The sequence below is a fragment of the Fusarium proliferatum genome (assembly GCF_900067095.1).
Source record: "Fusarium proliferatum ET1 genome assembly, contig: FPRO_scaffold010, whole genome shotgun sequence".
In the NCBI taxonomy this organism is placed as follows: Eukaryota; Fungi; Ascomycota; class Sordariomycetes; order Hypocreales; family Nectriaceae; genus Fusarium; species Fusarium proliferatum.
Window position 1 is genome coordinate 40,414 of NW_022194799.1, and position 21,320 is coordinate 61,733.

The following is a 21,320-nucleotide window of genomic DNA, read 5'->3' on the forward strand; positions in this document are numbered from 1 at the left end:
AGAATGTCCAGGGATTTGCCACATGCAGCAATCGTGGGGAAGCGACAAAACAGAGGGCGATCTTGACTAGGTGCGTTGAACCGATGGCAGCCTTGGCCGCGCCGCCCGCAACTCCTATGATGCCCTTCCAGGGAACGTCGCACTGATCATGTATGTCGGTCATTGCTCTAGGATGCTTCACATGTAGGGCATAAAATTTCAAGTGTGCTGAGCGTCTGCCCGTCTGTCGGCGATGCGACCGCCTAAAGCTAAGCTGTAGTCCATATTGGGCCAACGATGGAGCCTCGACTCCCAGGAGACTATCTTCATTATCAGCATCGCTTCGGATGCTGCAGCCCACAAGATGCTTGATAGCTTATTCAAATGAGCCAGCCGCTCACGAATGCAGTCCTCAGAGCAACAGTAATAATTCGCTGGACTGGACGGCCTTTGATGACCTATCCGAAGGCGCCCGAATGACTCAACGTTCACGAGATGCCACCTTGGATATCTTTCATCCTGTCGACATGGAAAATGTTCGAGTTTGGAATGATTCGCAAGAATCATCACTTCTGATAACCTCATCCTCTCCAAATTATGAGGAAACTATAGATCACATGATGGCACACATGCCTCTCGGATCACCACCTTTTGTTAATCAAATTCTCTTGTCTCAGACGCTTCTTCTCAGTGATAGTAGCCTGACTTTGGGCTACGAGGAATGTGAAGCTCTGGGACACTATCATGATGGGTTTTGCTTGGCACATACCTACAAGCTTGCCGCGTGGTCTTTCCCTGTCTTCCTCCTGCGAAAGATCTCTTACAGTTCTGTCGCTATACGTTGTGCCCTGGCTGTGTCACTCTAAGACCACCATATACGACGCAATTTCGATGATTTTACTTCTAGTAGAGCAGAGTCACCGCTGGCCATTTCTTACTTTACTATCTCATCGTCGGCATTCCGAGAAGTCAGTCGACAATCCACCAGCCCTGTCGACCATGTGGAGATCCTAGCTACATTTTACTTCCACTACGTCTTCCTCACCCATCAAACTATTACAAGCTAAGCGTGGCTGTCTTGCGATATCTTGAAGCTTGGTCGATAGGGGACATCTTGACCAGATCGATACCAGAGCCGGCCATGACAATGACGCCTTCTATGCGTACCTTTTTGTGCCGAATGCTTTTATGGGTCTACAGAGAGGATGTATATGCAATGGGTCACCGTTGTGCTGGTGAGGTTCCGCGATACATTTCCGAACGTCTAAGATTTCTCAGGCGGCTACGCGTAGTCTCACGGCCAGCATTGCAGCTGAACTGAGGCACTGTGTACCCAGCTGAGCAACATTTAGACGATATCTTCTCGGCTCAACATCTTGATATGCTAGTTCGCATGATCCAGCTCCAGTGCCAGATTACTGAGTTTGGCTGGTCGACCATGGAGTCAGCCAATGAAGGTTGGGTTCCAGACAATTGAAATGCCTGCTGACCACCATCAGGCCTTGATTTCTGACCATATTGAGAACGCTTCCGTTTTTTTTTGACTATCTACTACGCGTGGAAGATGATCTACTATCGATGCGCCGGCCTGCCCGAGGATAACATCCAGGATGTCTTAGCCATGCTGATGCAAGCAGCCCAGCACACTATTCGCAAGGTTCAGCTCAAAGACCTACAACGAGCACTCCTAGCGACTGCAGTCGAGACCAAGAATCCAATTGATAAGGGCTGGATCTTGACGAAGCTCGGGCCACGTTGGAGAGCGGTACTCGAAAATGTGCTAGATAAGGAGTCTCGGCACGGGAAGTGCTTCAATATTTGGAATCTCTATGAACTTGCTTCGGTTAATAGCGGCAATTGGTAAAGTACTAGCTCTCGTATCTCAAATCTGGGGAACCTGGTCCTAGGTAGATAAGACCTAGCTCTCTTATCCGTGACATTTAGGAAAGTGGGTGCCCAAGATCCACATGTCTCGCTCGTAGACGAGAAGCCGAATCAAGGTGGGCCCTCTAGACGATGATATCGTCTAACCTAGAAATTAGTCTCAATAGCCGGACGAGCATGACTTCTCTCAATCCCAAGCACGGTTTTAAAAGCATCATATTGTTATCAACTAAGGCCAACCCCTGCTTCAGTAAGCTATCAAGCGCCACATCACCCCCTCATATCTTCATCCTTTATGTCTCTACTATACCAATAGGTATTCGACGAAATGGCTGCTATCACTAGTGCTAAACAACCATCGCATCCGCACACAGAGACAAGAGCTACTGATACAGTTATTGGAAAGAGCACCTTAGACACTATAGTCAATGTCGTTGATCAGGAATTGGCTGCCCTAAGAGAGATCAACAGTGTAGTATGGATTTCATTGTCATTTACATTATATACCAACTGACGCCTACCATAGTAATCCCGAACTATGCTACAAGGAGTTCAAGGCTCATGTCAATATCACCACTCTTTTGGAGTCCTTTGGCCACTCTGTGGAGAAGCACGCTTATGGCCTTGAGACTTCTTTCGTTGCAGAGTATGGCCAGGGCGGTCGTCTGGTGATCACCTGCTCCGAGTATGATGCCCTCGAGGGCGTTGGACACGCTTGTGGACATAACTTGATTGCCACTGCTTTGATAGCCTCTTTTCTAGGCATTGTTGCTGCACTCAAGCAGTCTGGCACGCCAGGTCGAGTGCGAATTCCCGGTTGCCCTGCTGAGGAAGGTGATGGTGGGAAGATCAAGCTCATTCGAGCTGGTGCCTTTAAGGATGTCGATGCTGCTCTTATGGTTCACGCCAGTACGCCTTTAGACATTCCGCAACCTGCTGGCGAAGCGGCCGTTGGCGGTAGGTCGGTAGCTATCTTCCGAGGTATCTTCACTGGCGAACCAGCACATGCTGGCGTGGTCCCTTGGAACGGTATCAATGCATTGGATGCTGCTTCGTTGACATACAGCGCGATCAGCATGCTACGCCAGCAGATTAGACCTACAGACCGCCTCAATCTTTACATTAAGGAGGGGGGACGGATGACAAATATCATCACGGCGAGAACCGTGGTAGAAGAAGTTGGTGTACGTACTCTTACCTTGGGGGAGAACGAGAAGCTTCAGCATCGAGTAAAAAACTACTTCAAAGGGGCTGCTCTTGCCACTGGGTGCAGTATTGAGTTTGAGTTAGTGTGTGTATACTCCAATCTCAGATTCCTATCCGCTTGACGAGGTTGCTGATAACGGGCGCGTTTAATAGAATGGACACATATGCAGACCTCCATTCCAACGAGCCCCTCTGCAACGAGTTCACTGATATTATGTCACGGTACTTCAATAGTCAGTTCCATGGCGATATGAGTGATCCTCACATCTCTGGGGGCGGGTCGGACTTTGGCAATGTCAGTTACGAGTGCCCATCGCTTCATCCTCTATTTATTATCCCAACTCTTCCGACTGATAATGTGCATGCCCCCGGATTTGCAAGGGCGGCTGGTGAGCCTGCGGCATTTGATGCAGCAATTAAGGCAGCAAAGGGCATTGCAGTATTGGGGTTCAAGGTCTTGACTGATGACAAATTTGCAAATACAGTAAAGGAGGCTTTTAAAGAAGATATTGTTAGAGGACAAGAATATTGCTAGCTGGCTAAGAGTTAGCGTGGTTTTTCAGCAGTCAAACATGCTTCTGTCGCCCATAATGCACTTATTCTCAAGCTCGATTTAGAATAAAAAGGCAGACAATATTCAGCCTAGGATCGAAGCAAGCTTCATCAAAAACGAGAGGAACATACGCCATGCTGCTGTCTTAAGCCGCATGAAGAACTGATAGAAGAATAAGTAAATGGCAACATAACGCAAACTTTCAAGACTGCGCAGCTTATCTAGTGGCAGTAGGAGGGAAGTATATAAAACTTACAAGGTCTTTCTTCTTCCCTGCCATAAGTGTATACTTTAAATAATATTTTCCTTACGGTTTTCCTTACTAACATGAGACTGATAAGTCAAGTTCAAGCATTAGAATTCTATTAATCTATGATCAGATAATAAGAGTCTTGTCTACATGGAAACCCTCTACCAGGCTCACGAACTCGGCAATTCGCTCCCACATCGCCACAGGGTTCGAATACATAACAAAGTGACCACTATGGGGTATCTCAGCCAGCTTCACGCCCGCCTTTACCAATCTTGGCAAGTATGATAAGGAAGCATATTGCTCTCCGAACATATACATTCTTGGAAAGTCAAAATCCTCAAAGGCTTCCAAGAGTCGTCCGTTGTCCGTGCAGTCTACCATAGACTCAAACGTAGGCCGAACTACAGAGGCTTGAACTTTAGAACGAAAAGAAGCTGCATATAGCCCATTGCCATAAAGTGGTGACCGTCGTGTTCGCTCCAGGAACTCATCAACAAATGCTTCTGGGTCATCGGATGGGTAGTGGATGACCTGTCGACTCAGAAAACAGTCTTCTGGGGCAAGGTTCCCTTTGATATTGATAAAGCTCTGCACCGCTGATGCTTGCCGTTGAGCTAGTAGGTTGGCAACGAGACCGCCCATGGAGTGTCCGACAAGATGGTAGTGGGTGATGTTGAAATGCTCAAGCACTCGTTCTGCTATCGAGACGAGCAAGGGCATTGACAGCAGGGATAGATCGGACATCGTCGACTCTCCGCTCCCAGGCGTGTCGTAGGCCATGAAGGGCCGGCCAGTGAATAGATGATTGAGGGCAATGTCAACATAGTCTTCTTTGGTACCTCCAAAGCCATGTAGGAAGAAAATTGGAATCAAAGGTCCATCTCGACGAACGGTAGATATATTGAAAGAGAGGTCGCCGATGCGAAACTCTACTGTTTGATGAATCAATTGCTGAGGCTCGGTTTCTTTTTCCATTTTTGATTTCGAAACTTTTTCGAGTAGTTGCTGGTGACCTCTAATCTGCAGCTCTGCCTCATGCCAAAGCACCGGTTAAATATCCAACACTTATACCTATTTGGAACACCAACTCAGTCTCGTATACACACCCACTATCCCCACTTCGGCAAGATACTTTTTTACCGTGCTTCGGCATCGCCTTGAACGCGCCGTCCCCCAATTAGTCATTGCAAAACTCAAATTCTAGATCCATTTAATGAGTCAGATTCCGTTCGCGCCATTCCCGATTTGCAGCAAGTCTCCGTCGTTTGATAGGCCTATGCTGATTAATTACTTTGTTACAAGCCCTAGAGGATCTCTGCAGCTTCTTCAAACGATGAATGCAGTCACAAGTGCTAAGAGGGTTTTGCATAATTCCTGATTTTATTCTGACGAGCGTGCAGATTTCAGTTCAGCTAGATACCAGTTCTGGATAGCCCGCACATCATAGCCTAAAGCCACTATATCAAATATTTCGAGATGCTTCCTAGCTGAGGCGCCATCATTAGACAATCGGCCAATCCATTTGCCATACTTCCTTGCTACTGCTATGATCTTCTCAATCGCGTCGCTGAATTCAGGCTCATCGCCTCTTGCAGGGGCGTAACCTAAAATTGACAGAGCAAGGTCGTTAGGCCCTATAAAAAGCATATCTGTTCAAACTTAGAACCATACTTATAGTCAAGGGTGGCTAGTATGCTTACCAACACCGGGCACAGCGCATATAGCGTCAACATTCTCAACACCCAACTTGGACTCAATTTGCAGACAAATAAGAATGGTCTCGTTGGCCATGGTCATGTAAGTTGGGATATCAACCCCAAAAGCAAACCCAGGAAACGCTGAGCCTTGCCCCCTTAGCCCTTGGGGAGGAAACCTGGCGTGTTGAACCACGTTCCTGGCATCTTCAGGTGTATTGATCATGGGAACAACAATACCATGAGCACCTGCATCAAGAGCGCGTTTAATCAAGTCTGCATGTGTCATTCTTAAACGGACAAGTGGAGAGACTCCCTGGGAAGCAATAGCCATAACTGCATTGTGCATGGAATCATCGCTGATATGTCCGTGCTCACAGTCGATGATCACTCCATCAAGGCCAGTGGAAGCTACCAGTTGAGCTGTGCGTGTGGAAGGGAGACCGAGAAAGGTCATAATCGGCCGCTTGTTAGCGTGAAGAGCGTTGAGGAGCCGCAATTGCGGATTTTGAATAGTGGTCGTCAGAGCTGAGGTATGCAACATTGTGCGGTATGTTACAGGAAACGAGAGACAGTGATGAAGTGCTATTGGAGAGTTATGAAATGCTCGATGTTATTTAACTATGCAACAAACTACAGTTAATATGCATAGCCTGTAGATAAGCCAGACTCGGTTCTATTGAAGCGCGGCATTATTCTGAGAAGTCAATCGGTGAAGTTCCTGATGGCCGACCCCAGACTCATTATCTTGGATTTTGTCGAGTTTTTGGATTCGGCGGGTTCTGGCGCGCGGCGAGTATTGCCTTTCACTCGGTAGCATGTTTATCGCCGGTTCTCTGACCGGCATCCTCTAGTCTTCCCGAAGGCTCCACCAGGGTTTCGCCCGCTTGATCTATAACTCAATACCGTATTCCAACAATTACCTCCAACCTCTCTGTAACAAAATATCATCACCGTTCCAGAATCAACACTGAGAGAACAGTTTGAGCATGTCGCACCTTTCCGGAATTCCACCCGCGAATCCAGACGCGGCCTTTTCTCTCATAGCCAGCTTCAAAGCGGACACGGCTGAGCACAAGGCTGACTTGTGTCCGGGGTTCTATCGTGATAATAACGCACAACCATGGATCCTTCCTTCTGTTGCCCTGGTACAGCACCGTCGAGTAAAGTTCACTACCTATTAAGCATTCGCTAACCATGTCCTACAGGCAAAGGAACAAATACATGCCGACCCAAATCTCAATCATGAGCACCTACCTCTTGTCGGTCATCCAGAGTTTCTCCTTGGCTCGCAGAAGCTGATCTTTGGCGAAACGCGAGATCTAAAGCGTGTAGCTTCGATTCAGACAGTCTCTGGTACAGGAGCCAACCATATGGCTGCCCTGTTCCTCGCTGCCAACCTCAAACCAAAGAGAGTCTGGATCTCAAACCCAAGCTGGATCAATCACACAGAAATTTGGAAGCTTGTTGGCCCAGACATTGAACAACGGTTCTACCCTTATTATGATGAGACACATCACCAAGTGGACTTTGAAGCAATGGCACAGACCTTGCGCAAGGAGGCTTGTGATGGAGACGTCATTATCCTACACGCATGCGCTCACAATCCCACTGGAGCAGATCTCACCCGACAGCAGTGGGAGACTGTCGCTGATATCTGCAAGGTATCCGGTTTATTCGCGGTCTTTGACATGGCTTAGTGAGTTGCATACATCCCCTTCAAAGAATGTTCTGCATCTAACCCCCTTGCAGCCAGGGCTTTGCATCTGGAGACCTGGATCAGGACGCCTCTGCAATAACTCACTTCTATGATAGATCCGACCTAGAATTCGCAGTGGCGCAGTCCTTCTCGAAGAACTTCGGCTTATATGGAGAACGAGTAGGAGCTCTTCACCTGGTTGTGCTCGAGACCGAGACTGCGGCGAAGGTTACCGCTCTCCTGACACAGCTTTCGCGAGCTGAGATAACTTCTTGTCCTTCGTATGGTGCAAGAATTGTAGCCAAGATTTTGAGTAGCCCGACTCTCTTTGACCAATGGCAACAAGACTTGGTCACGATGAGTGAGCGGATGAAGGGTATGCGAAAGGCGTTGTATCAGGAGCTACAACGTAGATCAGTGAGGGGGTCATGGGAGCACTTACTTACAGACGTAGGAACACCTGTCCCAGCTGTCTCGTGTGTATCAACTAACAAAGCTTACAGATTGGCATGTTTTCTATGACAGGACTTACCCGCGATCAGGTCTATGAGCTCAAAACGAAGCATCATATTTACCTGCTTCCATCTGGCAGGTTATCCATAACTGGATGTAAGCACTATGCCCAATCTCCTGGCCTAAATTTAGTAGACTAATGGATTTTGATAGTGACAAGCAGCAATATAAATTTTGTTGCACAAGGCTTCCTTTCTGTCTTAGGCACGAACTAGCAGTTACAGTTCTAGACCATTAAGCTCAGATAAGAAAGCAGGCTTGGTTAGAGCTACTGAAATTGTTCACATATTTATTCAGATGTACTTTGGCTTTGATATATTACAATTATAACTATAACTTTTTAAAAAAAAATGCTTTTTATTCTTACTATTTATACCAACTTGTTTAATACTGTTAACACTTGAATCTGTATAAATAAACCTATTTTAAAATTAATATATATATAAACTCTTATAAGTTTAAACATGACGATGCTATTTCTTCTAGTAATACTATGCGGCAAGAATCGCGTATTAGTCACAATGACCATTCCAGCTTGGATTGAAGAAGCCTTGTTCTGCTTAATTGCGCACTTAATGGCTTACACCGCACAGTAGCTCGTCGCTGGGCCCATAGTGGGACTGTTCCTGGCGAAAGAACAAAACACCGAGCCAATCGGCATCCTTGGTCTGACTTTGATGGCGGAGCTCAAGGTCGGGGAGACGACAGCGCGCCGATCCAATCGGCGTCTTCGCTTTTGGCGCTTAGGACGTGATGCTTGTGGGGGCGGTATTAGCATCAATATTCTAATTGACGGTGTCTCTTGGAGTATATAGTTTAGATGGCCACGGAGGCCACGCTGGATCTAATCATTGTCTTCCAAAATACACCAATCTAGACTTCTTTTTCATCTTTTATACGATAACTGTCCAGTGCATCAATATGTCTGACACTACACTTCATCGGCTTTCAGCGCTAGATACCAATACAGTATCTGACGCCTTGGATTTTCTTGGTCTCCCTGGAGCTACGAATGGCCTTCGACCTCTTTGGGACTGTCCCAAAATCGTCGGCCGCGCCAGCACTGTCCAACTTGGATTCAAGAAAGAGAATGCGCAAGCTACGACACATCTGATCACACCGGTGATAGATTCTGTAGCAACAAGCGATCGCATTCTTGTCATCGCTGGTGGTGTAGAAGGCATCTCCTCCTGGGGTGACATCATCGCCAACGCCGCAAAGGTCAAACGAATCCGTGGATCTGTTATAGATGGCATGAGTCGTGACATCGATGGAAGTCGGGACATTGGCTATCCTGTCTTTGGTCGTGGTGTAACCATGATCAGTGCACGCAACAGATTGATTCAGATCGATTCTGGCGTGCAGGTTGAGATACACGGTGTCAAGGTGGACGAGAACGACTATGTGATTGCAGATAACTGCGGTGTGGTTTTCATACCTGCCGATCGTATCGAAGATGTCCTGGAACTGGGCGAGCGCATCGACCGTCGCCAGAATGCAATGGTTCAAGAAGTGCGAAGCGGTCGCTCTGTGGCAGAAGTCATGCATGACACACAATTCGAAGCCATTGGATCCTCGACTGCTCCCAGCAGACCTCACAAACCTCAAAACCCCAAAGAAGCTACTCCCGAAGACCAAGAACTGGTTCGTCTATTCGCCAATTCTGATACCCCAGGAGTCTCAGATGCCCTCGACAAGCTTGGTATTCCAGGACAGGCATTTGACATCATGCCCTTGACGAATTACAGCAAGACGACAGTCGGGCCCGCTTTTACAGTTCGTTACGGACCCGCCAGTGACCCTCCCGGAAGCGTTGGTGATTTCATCGACGACGTGGCTATAGGCGATGTCGTTGTGATCGATAACGGTGGCCGTATAGACTGCACTGTTTGGGGAGATATAATGACGCAGTATGCTGGCCTGCGTGGTATTGCGGGGACAGTTATTAATGGTATGTGCCGTGATGTCTGTGCTATCGGCAATGATTACCCAATTTTCTCCTCTGGGCGCTGGATGCGGACGGGCAAGGATCGAGTCCAGGTTGAAGGGGTGAATGAATCGATTGGCGTCGGTAAAGTACGGGTCAGCCCGCGAGACATTGTTATAGCGGATGCAAATGGGGTTGTAATCGTGCCGCGAGACAGAGCTCGCGAGGTGGCTACAATTGCTAGTCGTATTGAAAAGAGTGAGCAAGGTATCAGAGAAATGATATCCAAGGGATCTACTATTGCTGAAGCGAGAGAGAAGCTTGGTTATCACACTTTACAGCGCAAGGAATAGATACGAAGGATTGTTCAATAAGGTCTTTTATCGACAAGATAGTCTAGCATCACGAGAAACTCCATTAATCAGTCCTACACTATTCCTGCCAGCATATCTGTTGAAATGCATTGTCGTAGATCCAGTCATCAAGAAATGAAAGGTTCAGAGGTGAGCCATCAGCTGCCTGAGGACCATGTTCTATGTTATGTAAAGCAGGGACTTCCAATGATTGATTGGCCATTGCGGACTGGAAGACTTCTAATGAGCCAAGGTCTCCCGATGTCGGCAAGTTATTTGGTTGACATGGTGTAGAACCCCATGCTTCCAGGACCACCTGTATCTCCTTGATGTGAGCATAAAACTCCATAGCTGCAGGATTTCCATTCTCTTCTAGTTGCTGTAGAAAGCCTACAACAATGTCGAACTCTTCTCTATCGTTCTTCGAGGTATTTTGACCGAGTGTGCTCGCTATCGCGAGGATAACCGCAGCAGAGAAAAGGTGCTGTACGTAAGAATAATCAAAGGTGTGGAATTCGCCATTTACCCAGGACCGCAACAATAGCTGGCATGATTGTCGAGCAGTGCTGACGCACGCATCTGCTGTTTCCCGCGCTGCATCTGGAAGAGGGTTTCCTCTCGACGTGGCCACAGCCTCATCTACATGTCGACGAAAGCAGAAGAGGAGTACAGGCCTCGTTGCTAAGATGAATAACTAGAAGAGTTAGCAAACCCAAGTATGACTCGGATATACAGGCAAGGATATGTAATGGATGCCATTAATTTGAGATTGAGTAATTCATGAACAGCATACCTGGTTAAATGACACCTTCAATCTAGAGATAGCAGACTGGGAGTGTTCCTCGGTCTCGTCGGTACGACTGAAGTCAACCTTTGCCTGATCTGGTAGTTCTGCCTTCCAGTGGTCAAGCTCCTCTCGAATTCTTGCAACCCTTTGAAGAAATGTACCGTGTTGAGGTGTCCTGACATAGAGAGACCTAGAGATATTCCCGGCGATCTTGGCAAGTCGTACAATAGCCAAAAAGTGAGCATGATCGCCGAAGTTTTCCGAGGTGAGAGAAGGACCATTGGAGGGCAGATCGATCGAGATATCATCGTCCGATATCAGTAGCGGAAGCCCAATCTTGGAGGATAATAGACGATCGAGGATATAGACTGACCACCAGACTCGGATGCGGTGCTCCCTTAGCTCAGGATCTGCAAGATAGGTGTCGCCAATGCTGAGATGGAGGCCCATCACGGTCGAGAGGCGCAAGGCTGAGCCAATAAGTGTACATGCAGAGTGTCGGCGGTTTGCTTCGAGAGAATACAAAGTCTGGACTATCCGTCAGTATGAAGGAGGATGATTCATAAGAGAACCTACCAGGATCAAGGTCGTTTCGATCACATCAAGCTGTGGCCTTTCGTTGATCAGACGAACCGTATCGCTAGCGATTGCAAAGTACGCCAACCCAGGAAGTCTTTTGCTAGAACTTAGACATTTACTTGAACGCAACTCGCCAAGTGCAAACAATGCCCACATCTTGGCTTTCGCAACAGGGCCCAGGGCAGCGTTGCCAGGGTCTGAACAGAACACGTCCAAGACGGAGAGCACCTCGCTGCGCCTTACTACATGATAGCTGTAACGGAGGAATTTAAGCGCTGTCTGAACTAACAGCCTGGCGCGTGGCGGTGTCGGCCAGGATGGACTCGTAGAGACCAGTAGGCGTAGGTCGTCGTCGGATGCGAACTGTGTGCGGGGGATGTGACTTGGTGTTTGGGAGGACGAGGCAAATTGTCGGAACCGAGTCGCAAACGCTGCATCGGAGATCTCGCCTATCCAGATGGGCGTATCAGAAGTTCTCGTTTGGGCGAACCAGTCTATTTCTTCCAGTATCTTCTCTTCAGTAACATGCAGATGGTTGCTAGATGTCGGAGCCGGTTGCGAGGGTCCAACTGGATTTCTGGGTTGTGCCGACTCAGGATGGATCTGGGCACGTAATTCCTCATTCTCTTGAAGGAGGCGGTCAAGAAAACTATGTCATGTGAGTTTCACAGCAAACAGGCTATTTCTCCAACAAATTGAAATACCACATAAAATGACGAATAAGGACAAATCTAGAGCGAGGCAGCGATGGGGAGGATAATACCTTTGGTTTACCCTGATCTGCCGATCTCGCATTGGATACACGCATTCAGATGCCAAAGAACAATTGTTGCACGGTTTGTTCCCAGAGCATTTGATCTTTCGAGCATGACAGTTACGACACCTAGATGGAAGACAGAAGCGAATTAGCACAGCGTCTGAGGTCTTCGTAGCTACTTGAAACTCACGCGATGGATTTCTGCCGGGGTAAATTGGAGGGATCGGAACGATATCGGCGTGTATTGCTGCGAGTAGTAGAGGGCGGCATGTTGTAACTGGTTACGATAAGAGGGGGCGATGAAAATGAGTAGGGGCTAGACTGAGATAAAAGAATTAAGGGAGTAAGTGGCTGATATAAAACGGAGGGAATCGGTAAATCTTTAGTATCGGTAAAAGACTTCAACTTGCCGCTCTCTTAGCGCGAGCAAGTGCGTCTTATTCGTGTCATTATATGTAGTGGGGCCTTGTTCTTAGACTTAGTGGACCTAGTCCAATCTGTTTACTGGGCGATCAAGTCAACATGCTTATTTAGGGTAACTATAGTAGCAATTACTAAAATTACTAGTTAATACCAGGCATAGTATAGACAGTATCTTAATGCTTCAATATGCGCAGTAATACCACCCTAAAGCAAGTCACGTCGGTTGAAGGCAATTATGTATTGCTTCCCAGCCTGCCTCGAGCCTTCCAACCTCAAGATTACTCGCCCTTGTAGTCGCGATATCTGCCAAGCTAGTCTCATCATCAGCGAGCAGGTTGCATTTTCGGAGGGCCTCCTCTGGTGGGATGATGGGTCTATTGTTCTTGAAGACGTAGCGAGCCACAGATGATGCATAAACTGATTTGAGTATTTTATCTTCCTGTTTCTCATGTCCCTTGGCTTTTTTGCGCCTCTTGTTAGGTCGCAGCACAAACTCAGTTGGGCGGAAAACACCGGATTTGACGAACTGAGTCATAGCATATAACCATTTCTCATCCCACGAAAGCACGCGGGTCCACAGCTCGTATCAGGCATATGGTTTAATCCCCTTGGGTCGTGTACACGTTGTCCTGCCCAGAATTATATAAGAGCCTTAATATTTTAGTTTAAAGATTAGGGCTAAAGCTTGGTAATATGTATCATAGAGATCTTAAGTTACTAAAGTATTTTAAACTACTATCTCTAGCCCTAATAGCCTCTTAATAAGGAAAAATCTTGCAACATAGAGAGAAACTCCTCCTAGGAGGACAATACACAGGAAGACACTCGACGCAGCTTTGTGCCCAAACCTGTCCAACAGTTTACCTGGCACCGAGACCACCATCAGAGCTGCCAAGCTGACGCAAAAAGTCATTGTCCCTGGAATCACGTCAGAACTTGCATCGAGCAACAATTATTAGTTACACAACATACCGTAGTATCTGCCGTACGCAGCAGGCTCGCACGTTTTGCTGACGCAAACTGGGTCTGAGTTAGTGTGCATAGTCAAGACTAGTATCCTGGATTTACCAGGTGTCATGGCAAGCCATGAGCCAGAACCAAACCCCCAGAGTGAGGCAAATGCGTATAGGGGGGCAGGGGAACGAAAAGCGCTGCAGTGAAAATCGACGTTACTAGGATCATGGAAACGAGGACATTGAAGTGGCCTAAGAAATCAGCTGCAAATCCAAGAAGAATTCGACCAAAAAGTGAGCATCCATTAGATAAAGCTGGGAGGATGAAGCCAACATCTTCGCCGTAACCGGCCTTGGAGGAAAACGTAGGGAGGAGGCCGCTGATCCCGAACATGGCAAATTCCAGAGCGGAAAAACCAATGGTAATGAATAAGAAATCTTTCGATTGGAAGGCGGTAAAGTTCGGCATTGCTGTCTTGGCCTGAGATGCCATGGTTGGGTTTAGCAGCTTCGCCGACCAACACAGACACAACCAGCCAGCAAACATCAGACCAAGGACTATGAAGCCCACAATTCTCAGTGACCACTCCCACCCCAGATGGGGAAAAGTGCGCTGCAGCAAGATCGGAAAGATGACGCCGCCGAGACAGGCGCCTCCAAGAGCACACCCCATTGCAGTGCCGTGACGACGATCGAAGAGCTTGGCAACCATCGAGACAGCCACGGTAGACGTAGTTGCAGCACCAACCCCACCCAGAAGCCCAAAAGCCAGCATAAACTGCCAGTATCCCTCACACTCGGCAAGAAAGAAGAACATGGGGACGGTAAAGCTCATAGCAGCGGGAGCCAGGACTCGGGGCCCGTAGTAGTTCATCAACGGCCCGGTTTGAAGACCTAACAGAAGACTAAGGAAAGATTAGACTCCGATAATCCACCCCACGTCTCGGTTTGCGTAGTCGTTGAGTTGGTGGAGGACAAGGTACGACTGGATCGCGCCGATAGACTGCATCCATCCTAGTATCCAGTTAGTTCGCACCCAGCAAGGCCAGGAGCTGGGACATGCCAAAAGAACATGCTAGGAACATTGAAGACCCCAAAACACAAGCAAATAGTCTCATCTGGGTCTCACATGTTTCGTGTGGACCTTCCGAGGTATTTTGAGCTTCATCAGTATCTGATATACTGAACGAGTCTGCTACTCGGGCGCTTGCATCTTGCGTCGACATGCTGGCGAGCTGGCAAAGAGATACAATCCTTGACAATAATGAGACGTTGACAGAAGAGATGGAAACTGCGACAGAGGGGCTTCATTATATATCACCCAGTCTGTCACCTCTCAAGTTTTCCTGTCAACTAGAGCGCCCAGGTCGTCAAAATTAGGGTGGATCAATAACATTCTTTTCAGCCCTATCCCCACTCATCTCAACTTACTCACCTCGATCATGCTGTAGGAGACATAACGTTCAACCAAGAGGGCAAACTGGTATGGCCGGGGCTATGATGCACACTGAAAACGGGTGCCGAGACGAAAGCTTCTCAGGGGCGATTTTTAAGTGTGAGCATCTTCCGAACTGCCCCTGGACACATTGTCACCCATGGATTGGACTCGATAGGGCGCGATTGACAAGATTGGGTGTTGACTAGGACCATTCTCAAACGCTATTAAACCTGCGGGGCGCGTTCATTGTCGATGCATGTGTGCCAAGGTCTTGGCTATGCCTGTCTATAGCTCTACGGTTTAAGTGATTCACATTTCAGGAGTTGCACGCAGTATGACATTATTATGATCATTGTCTCGCTCGTGTGTCTAAAGCCTATCACCATGACCTAGTTTTCTACACACCACGTTTAATCCTTTTTTTCCTTTGCACATCGATGTTACCTCCCATAACTGCCCAAGACACATCTGATCGAAGGTTTTGAATTAACTGCCATCTTCGGCCGCCGTACCGCTTATATCGAACTCACACTTGAACCGCCTCAGCCACTCAGCGTTGTCTGCCGGAGTATGATTCCAGGGATCGTCGCTAGCAAGGACCGTCAGAATGGTTGGGGCTTGGGGGTTATCATATCTTACTCATCGTACAAAATGCATCGGGCCTGGTGGCGGAGCTCTTCGTCTGAGGGTATGTGGCTGTTGGGGTTGTTTAGCGACGTGGTTGAAAGAACCCATCTCCCGAGCTCTCGCCCTAGCCAACGGTGATAGTTGGCATCGTTTAGGAAGTAGAGGTTGACCTTGATCCACGATGGGCGGTGGTCCTGAGGACTCTGTGAAGTTGTAGAAGTCCTACTCTGCCTGCGTAGTATATTGTCCCTTGCCAATGACATGTTATCAGTTAGGGATCCTTCTTGACGCCCGCAGAAGTCTAAGCCGTTGCCAAGATTATTACCATTGGGAAAGTGTCGGATAGGCTCGGCCGTGATCGAGGTTGGAGGCTGCATCACATCCTGAAGCGAGTGTGCCGCACCGCAAAGACCGCCAAAAGATGCATTTTGTCCATCGGAGGGAGTACGTATATTTGCCTCTATCTGGACACGCATGCGGAAGGCAGATAGATATCCGGGGGCTGACTCAATTAGAGCCGTGAGCCAGGTCGCGACGGCGTCCTCGAGCAGAAATGTGAAGCACGAGCCTAGCTCGGAGACGATGCGACAGGCCTCTGCCCTGAGCTCGGCATCGCTGGGCATGGCCTGCCCGGACCATGCGCTATCCAGCATGAAGTTTCGTAACTGGGCTTCGAGAGGGCATCCATCAAACAGCTGCCTCTGGCCGTGTAGCTTTGGGACGACGAGACAGGATTCTGTTTTGGACCTCAGAGGGCTGAAGCGGGCCCGTTGGGATATGTCGTTGTTGGAAAAGAATATGTCTCTAAGCCAAGACCCAGCCTCTACCTCATCGTGAGCATCGCCTCGCATCAGACCCTCGGCGGCAAGTATGATGCGACAGCCCTCCAGCTGCAACATATCGAACACGGGTATTGCGTCTTGCCTCTGAATGAAGTGAGTCAGCTCCAAATGGATCAGCTCGTACGCATTCCGTGGTGAGTCGGCCGGAGCCACGCTGGCTCTGAATGGAAATGGTGTCTGGCTCTCGCTTGCAATCAGATCTACTCGGGAATGAGTGACTTTCAACAGTTATCTAGGGTTCTATAAAGACCAGACACTTACATGGAGGAATAGAAGACTCTACGAGATCATGCACAGCTTTCTCGAAGCTCCAGTCACCCTGCCACTGGGCCATCGTGTGACCCATCTTGAAATGATCCGCCAGGTGATCCGCTCGGCCAGCCCATGTTTCCATGGCTCTATGACAGAAGCCGCACTTTGAACGCTCCTGTAGCTGAGGTGTCCGCCACTGGCTAATAATCCATTCCACCGGCGTAGCATTGTGAACTAAGCGCAGATGCTTTCTGAGGTGATCCTTTCGGCTAAAAGTCCGCTCCTGGCAAGATTTCGGGTTGTGCGTCTCAACATGATCTTCGTCTGGGTCATTGATGCCGCAGAATGAGCAGAATATCTGCTGGGCCTGGGTTTTTGTGGTACGGGGACCTTGAGGGGTGCAGACCCAGGTCTCAAGCGGGAGGTGTATCGACGTCTCGTGTCTTTACCAATTGTGCTTGGTGTCGAATGTTTCGGTGCAGAATGTGCACTGATAGGGCCCGATGGCGGTTCCTAGGGTGTGCTTCCTCTGGATCGCCTCCCGTTGTCTTCCTCGACTACGGCGGCGGAATGTTCGCACCCGTCCATGTCGTCGATTAGGACTTGTCCTCAAGGCGCGGGTGTAAGATGAAGACCTTGATTCAGCAAGCGACCCAGACTTACAGCTAGATCTTGTCGTGTTTGCGCTGTTGGAAGCAGAGTCTTGTGCGGACTAGTACTGCTCGGGATCGCCTCGCAATGATCGTGAGGTGTGGGTGTCTATGGCGTTATTAGATTTTGCAAGTATAGACTCTCAGTATAGCGATGGGGTCACCTTGAGAGAGCGAACTGAGTGCGCGAGCGATGTCAGCTGCATCCGCTGCCTCGTTTTCGGGAGGGGAGTCAATCCAACGTCCCAGGGGGCCCCGGCGGGGCTGTACCATCGGAGTGCTAGGTCTTGAAATAGACTCCCCGGTATTAAGATTGGAGAGCTGCGCAAGCGATCCAGGAGATGGGCCCCTCGAGGATAGTGTAGAGCGTCGACGAGCATTGGCGAGCCAGTTTGTGAGTTGCAGACTGCTCAGTCCAGTCTGCTGCTGAAGTTGCTGTTTCTCCGCTCTGCTGGGATATGGATTATCTGTTCTTCGCGAGAACCAGGCCTTCAGTATGCCGTTGGTCTCTCGAGAAAATCGGGTCCCTATCTTTGTGGTCGGTTGGAGATTGTGAGGACTCACAGAAGACTCCGATTCGGGGGCCCGCACACACTCAGTGCCAAGTATTACAATTTCAGACTGGTTCTCAGTCACTGCGTTGAGCATGTCGTCGTCAAGCAAATCGATCGAGTGAGAGAGGAGGTCAGACATCATTGGGGCAGAGTCTAGATGACCTCCAAGCCCAAGCCTATCATAGTCCTGGTAATCTGTGCTGCCGTGACGGGGTTCGCAGTCAAAGATAGACATAGAATTATGCACATTTTGTACAGCTTGTCTGTGAACTTGCCTTTGGTCAGGATTTATCTCCTCAGTCGCCGTGGCACGGTCACGATGCTCACCCGGCCTCTCGGAAAGAGTATCAGCCCTTCCATCTCGGAGGAGAGTGTCAGATACAGCACTAAGCATCACTTGTGAAATGGACTTCGAGTTCTGAGCAAGCTATGTTGTCAAGTCACTTCTCGTCTTGTGGGTTGGGCGTCCCGCTCGCGTTCTACGTCTACGGAGTAGGGTGTAGTCGACGTCAAAATACTGTGGGACCGTTTAGACCAACGATTGACGTGAGGCTCGAACGACAGGAGACTAACTTTACAGTCTGTAGGGGTCTGTAATGTTAGAAGGTGGAGCGGAGCCCTTTTCACTACGCCAAGCCAGCGTCTGACTCTTCCTTAGCTTCGACGCCAGGCCGCCTCGCCTCGCTGGGGAAAAGGTTATTTATGCATATCTCACGGTTTTATGCCCAAATAAGCTTAGTTGGCCTCCCCCGGCTCGAGCCAACGGGTATCACATTTTCTCCACTATGGAAGGGCGCGGTCGACACATTCTTAAGCGCGAAAGAACGGACAGGCCGCCATGACTCACGCAAGAGTCAGCGGCTTTCATGGGCCATATTTATGTGATGGCTCTTATCGACTGGCATATCAACCTTCCTTAGTCACCTGTTCTTTCAAAGCCATTGCCGAACCAACATGGCGACTCAAACGGAAGCCCTGGTCTTGACGCCAATTCCAAAACTGGCACCCGAGTCTGGAAGCGACACTCAATCGCCCGGCACCGATGGAGTCTTTCAATGTTCCGAAAGCGAACATGTCCGACCAGCCTCGCGCCTCCGGAAGGCGGCCGTGACTTTCCAGCTCTCTGGTGTCAATTTTGCTTCCAGTGCTGCTAACGGTCTCATTGTTGTCGGTCTCCCTCGAATGACACAAGACCTCAATTTGCCCCAGTCGCTTGCATTTTGGCCCGCTTCTGTTTTTGGGCTGGCGACAGCGTCTACACTGCTTCTTGCTGGTTCTGTTGCTGATATCTTGGGTCCACGATCAGTTGACTTACTTGGATGCATCACTCACGGCGCCCTCATGCTTGCATGTGCATTTATCAAAAAGGGTGAGGAATTGGTTGTCCTGAGAGCACTGCAAGGTGTTACCCTGGCTCTACACTTATCCAGCTCTGTATCCCTTGTCACCAAGATCTTACCCCGCGGTCGGGGACGCAACTTTGCTTTTGCTTGTCTCGGGCTAAGTCAACCGCTCGGCTTCTCATTTGGCATCGTTATCGGTGGTGTTCTGGTTGACACGATTGGATGGCGGTCGGCATGGTATCTCTATGGAGGCATCACTCTGCTACTCTCAGCTGTTGGCTTTTGGTCCTTACCTAAGTCCGCTCCACTCGGGACTCAGGACATTGTGCATAGTTTGAAGACAAAGGTTGACTGGGTCGGTGCGTTGCTTGCCTCAGCCTTCATGGCCCTAATTTCGTATTTCCTCGCGTAAGTGCTTTGATATCTCGTCTCGATTGCCGCTAACCAACTTCACAGCATCATCAGTACGGACGTCCACCGCATCAAAGAGCCTGCCACCATCGTTATTCTCTGTCTTGGGGTTTTGGCTTTACCTTTGTTTATCGGTTGGATGCATCGCCAGCATAATTCAGACCAGTCAGTTCTTATCCCTAACTCATTTTGGGAAAACTCGGCATTTGCTAGTATCTGCGCCACTGTTGCCTTGTCCTTTGGCGTGGTGACCTCACTAGAACTCTTTGCTAGTCTCTTGTAACTTTTCTCCCACTGCAACAATGGGAATCGATAACTGACCCAAATCATAGCTTCCAAGAAATTCAGCATCTGTCGGCCCTTCAAGCCGCGATTCGTATTCTCCCAAACATGGCGGTTGGAGTGGCTCTCAACTTCTCCACTGGCCTCTTTGTGCATAAGGTTCCAGCACTATGGCTTGTCGTTATAACCTCCCTCCTTTCTGCAGGCTCCCCCTTACTTATGGCAACTATCCAGCCAAGCTGGTCTTACTGGGCCAGCGCATTCTTTGCCCAACTCTTGATGCCATTCTCTGTTGATGTGCTCTTTACTGTAGGTCTAATTATTGTTACTGATATATTCCCTGAGGATAAGCAATCTATTGCTGGTGCTGTTTTTAATACTGCATCTCAGTTTGGAAGTTCCTTTGGCTTGGCTGTTATGCAAGTGGTTTCTATGCTAGTGGCTAAAGACTATGACAGAAGGAAGTCTTCTGAGGTTCTTATGGAGGGATACCGGGCAAGTTTCTGGACTATGTTTGCCTTTATGATAGTATGTGTTATTATCGCGGGAGCCGGTCTACGAAAGACAGGCAAGGTCGGATTGAAGCAGGATTAAAGGTTGATGTATGGTTTGGAATAGAAATTCAGAATTAGCAGTTATAAGTTAATGATTAGACGTAGTAAAAGTGGAGCAGGATTATTATCTTTATAAATATTATTATTATAAAGTTAGTTCTTTATATATTAATTAGCTATTCTTTAATCTATTAAGCTATTATGCTATTTATAAGGATATTTATTAAGCCCTAATAACTACTCTTTAGGTTAACTACCTTGCCTATCTTTGTGCAATATTTAGGTCTCTGCTGTTATTCACCTTTTAGAGTCTGGATAATAGATAACTTGCGCGATGCCGTCGAATAGTGGCAGACCCCATAAGCGGGAATATGTAGCTTGCAAAGCCTGCAATAGTCGTAAGGTCAGGTGCACTATCACATTATCTGGGCCCCCTTGTGCCAACTGCGCTGTGGACAACATTCCCTGTGAGATCAAGACCCACAAGCCGCGACGGTCGGTTTGCCTCATCTTCGGATCACCGGTATTCATAGCTGACTAACACAGAAATACCGATGTCCTGCCTCCAATGGCTGATCCGGGAAGGCAAGATACTTCTATGTCCTCGGAACACACTCCTTCGGCAGCACAACTCCGCAATTCGCATAGCGAGAGCCCCCACTGGGATACTTCCGGCCCAGCGAGAGAAATCAACCCATCTCGTTGGGCCTCGATGACTGATGAACCCAATGATTTATCCCTGTAACACTCACAGCAAGCCTACAATGCTTCATCTGCTACTTCTAACCCTGACACTATCGTTGTCGG

At 48.6% G+C, this 21,320-nt stretch overlaps 11 protein-coding genes across 11 annotated transcripts; 5 read left to right on the forward strand and 6 right to left on the reverse strand.

Annotated features, from left to right (window-relative positions):
* Window positions 1–326: 326 nt before the first annotated feature.
* FPRO_11391 (uncharacterized protein) lies at window positions 327–845 on the forward strand (the record flags this gene model as incomplete). The annotated part of the gene is made up of 1 exon (XM_031220862.1): window positions 327–845. The coding sequence occupies one exon, from the start codon at window positions 327–329 to the stop codon at window positions 843–845; it is 519 nt and encodes a 172-aa protein (XP_031086478.1).
* A 698-nt stretch (window positions 846–1,543) lies between these two features.
* On the forward strand, window positions 1,544–3,604 carry FPRO_11392 (uncharacterized protein; the record flags this gene model as incomplete). Its single annotated transcript, XM_031220863.1, has 3 exons — window positions 1,544–1,839; window positions 2,390–3,148; window positions 3,223–3,604. The coding sequence occupies 3 exons, from the start codon at window positions 1,544–1,546 to the stop codon at window positions 3,602–3,604; spliced, it is 1,437 nt and encodes a 478-aa protein (XP_031086479.1).
* A 394-nt stretch (window positions 3,605–3,998) lies between these two features.
* On the reverse strand, window positions 3,999–4,850 carry FPRO_11393 (uncharacterized protein; the record flags this gene model as incomplete). The annotated part of the gene is made up of 1 exon (XM_031220864.1): window positions 3,999–4,850. The coding sequence occupies one exon, from the start codon at window positions 4,848–4,850 to the stop codon at window positions 3,999–4,001; it is 852 nt and encodes a 283-aa protein (XP_031086480.1).
* A 405-nt stretch (window positions 4,851–5,255) lies between these two features.
* On the reverse strand, window positions 5,256–6,113 carry FPRO_11394 (uncharacterized protein; the record flags this gene model as incomplete). The annotated part of the gene is made up of 2 exons (XM_031220865.1): window positions 5,256–5,524; window positions 5,576–6,113. The coding sequence occupies 2 exons, from the start codon at window positions 6,111–6,113 to the stop codon at window positions 5,256–5,258; spliced, it is 807 nt and encodes a 268-aa protein (XP_031086481.1).
* A 445-nt stretch (window positions 6,114–6,558) lies between these two features.
* FPRO_11395 (putative aspartate aminotransferase, cytoplasmic) lies at window positions 6,559–7,996 on the forward strand (the record flags this gene model as incomplete). Its single annotated transcript, XM_031220866.1, has 5 exons — window positions 6,559–6,717; window positions 6,778–7,233; window positions 7,326–7,718; window positions 7,772–7,877; window positions 7,935–7,996. The coding sequence occupies 5 exons, from the start codon at window positions 6,559–6,561 to the stop codon at window positions 7,994–7,996; spliced, it is 1,176 nt and encodes a 391-aa protein (XP_031086482.1).
* Window positions 7,997–8,702: 706 nt separating this feature from the next.
* Window positions 8,703–10,061, forward strand: FPRO_11396 (putative demethylmenaquinone methyltransferase; the record flags this gene model as incomplete). Its single annotated transcript, XM_031220867.1, has 1 exon — window positions 8,703–10,061. One exon carries the CDS (start codon window positions 8,703–8,705, stop codon window positions 10,059–10,061), a length of 1,359 nt encoding a protein of 452 aa, XP_031086483.1.
* A 79-nt stretch (window positions 10,062–10,140) lies between these two features.
* On the reverse strand, window positions 10,141–12,454 carry FPRO_11397 (uncharacterized protein; the record flags this gene model as incomplete). The annotated part of the gene is made up of 4 exons (XM_031220868.1): window positions 10,141–10,755; window positions 10,855–11,376; window positions 11,425–12,076; window positions 12,375–12,454. The coding sequence occupies 4 exons, from the start codon at window positions 12,452–12,454 to the stop codon at window positions 10,141–10,143; spliced, it is 1,869 nt and encodes a 622-aa protein (XP_031086484.1).
* Window positions 12,455–12,821: 367 nt separating this feature from the next.
* On the reverse strand, window positions 12,822–13,142 carry FPRO_11398 (uncharacterized protein; the record flags this gene model as incomplete). Its single annotated transcript, XM_031220869.1, has 1 exon — window positions 12,822–13,142. The coding sequence occupies one exon, from the start codon at window positions 13,140–13,142 to the stop codon at window positions 12,822–12,824; it is 321 nt and encodes a 106-aa protein (XP_031086485.1).
* Window positions 13,143–13,681: 539 nt separating this feature from the next.
* Window positions 13,682–14,786, reverse strand: FPRO_11399 (uncharacterized protein; the record flags this gene model as incomplete). The annotated part of the gene is made up of 2 exons (XM_031220871.1): window positions 13,682–14,454; window positions 14,597–14,786. The coding sequence occupies 2 exons, from the start codon at window positions 14,784–14,786 to the stop codon at window positions 13,682–13,684; spliced, it is 963 nt and encodes a 320-aa protein (XP_031086486.1).
* An 847-nt stretch (window positions 14,787–15,633) lies between these two features.
* Window positions 15,634–18,065, reverse strand: FPRO_11400 (uncharacterized protein; the record flags this gene model as incomplete). Its single annotated transcript, XM_031220872.1, has 4 exons — window positions 15,634–16,667; window positions 16,729–17,086; window positions 17,383–17,478; window positions 17,640–18,065. 4 exons carry the CDS (start codon window positions 18,063–18,065, stop codon window positions 15,634–15,636), a joined length of 1,914 nt encoding a protein of 637 aa, XP_031086487.1.
* An 812-nt stretch (window positions 18,066–18,877) lies between these two features.
* Window positions 18,878–20,553, forward strand: FPRO_11401 (uncharacterized protein; the record flags this gene model as incomplete). The annotated part of the gene is made up of 3 exons (XM_031220873.1): window positions 18,878–19,674; window positions 19,723–19,956; window positions 20,010–20,553. 3 exons carry the CDS (start codon window positions 18,878–18,880, stop codon window positions 20,551–20,553), a joined length of 1,575 nt encoding a protein of 524 aa, XP_031086488.1.
* Between the last annotated feature and the right edge of the window lie 767 nt (window positions 20,554–21,320).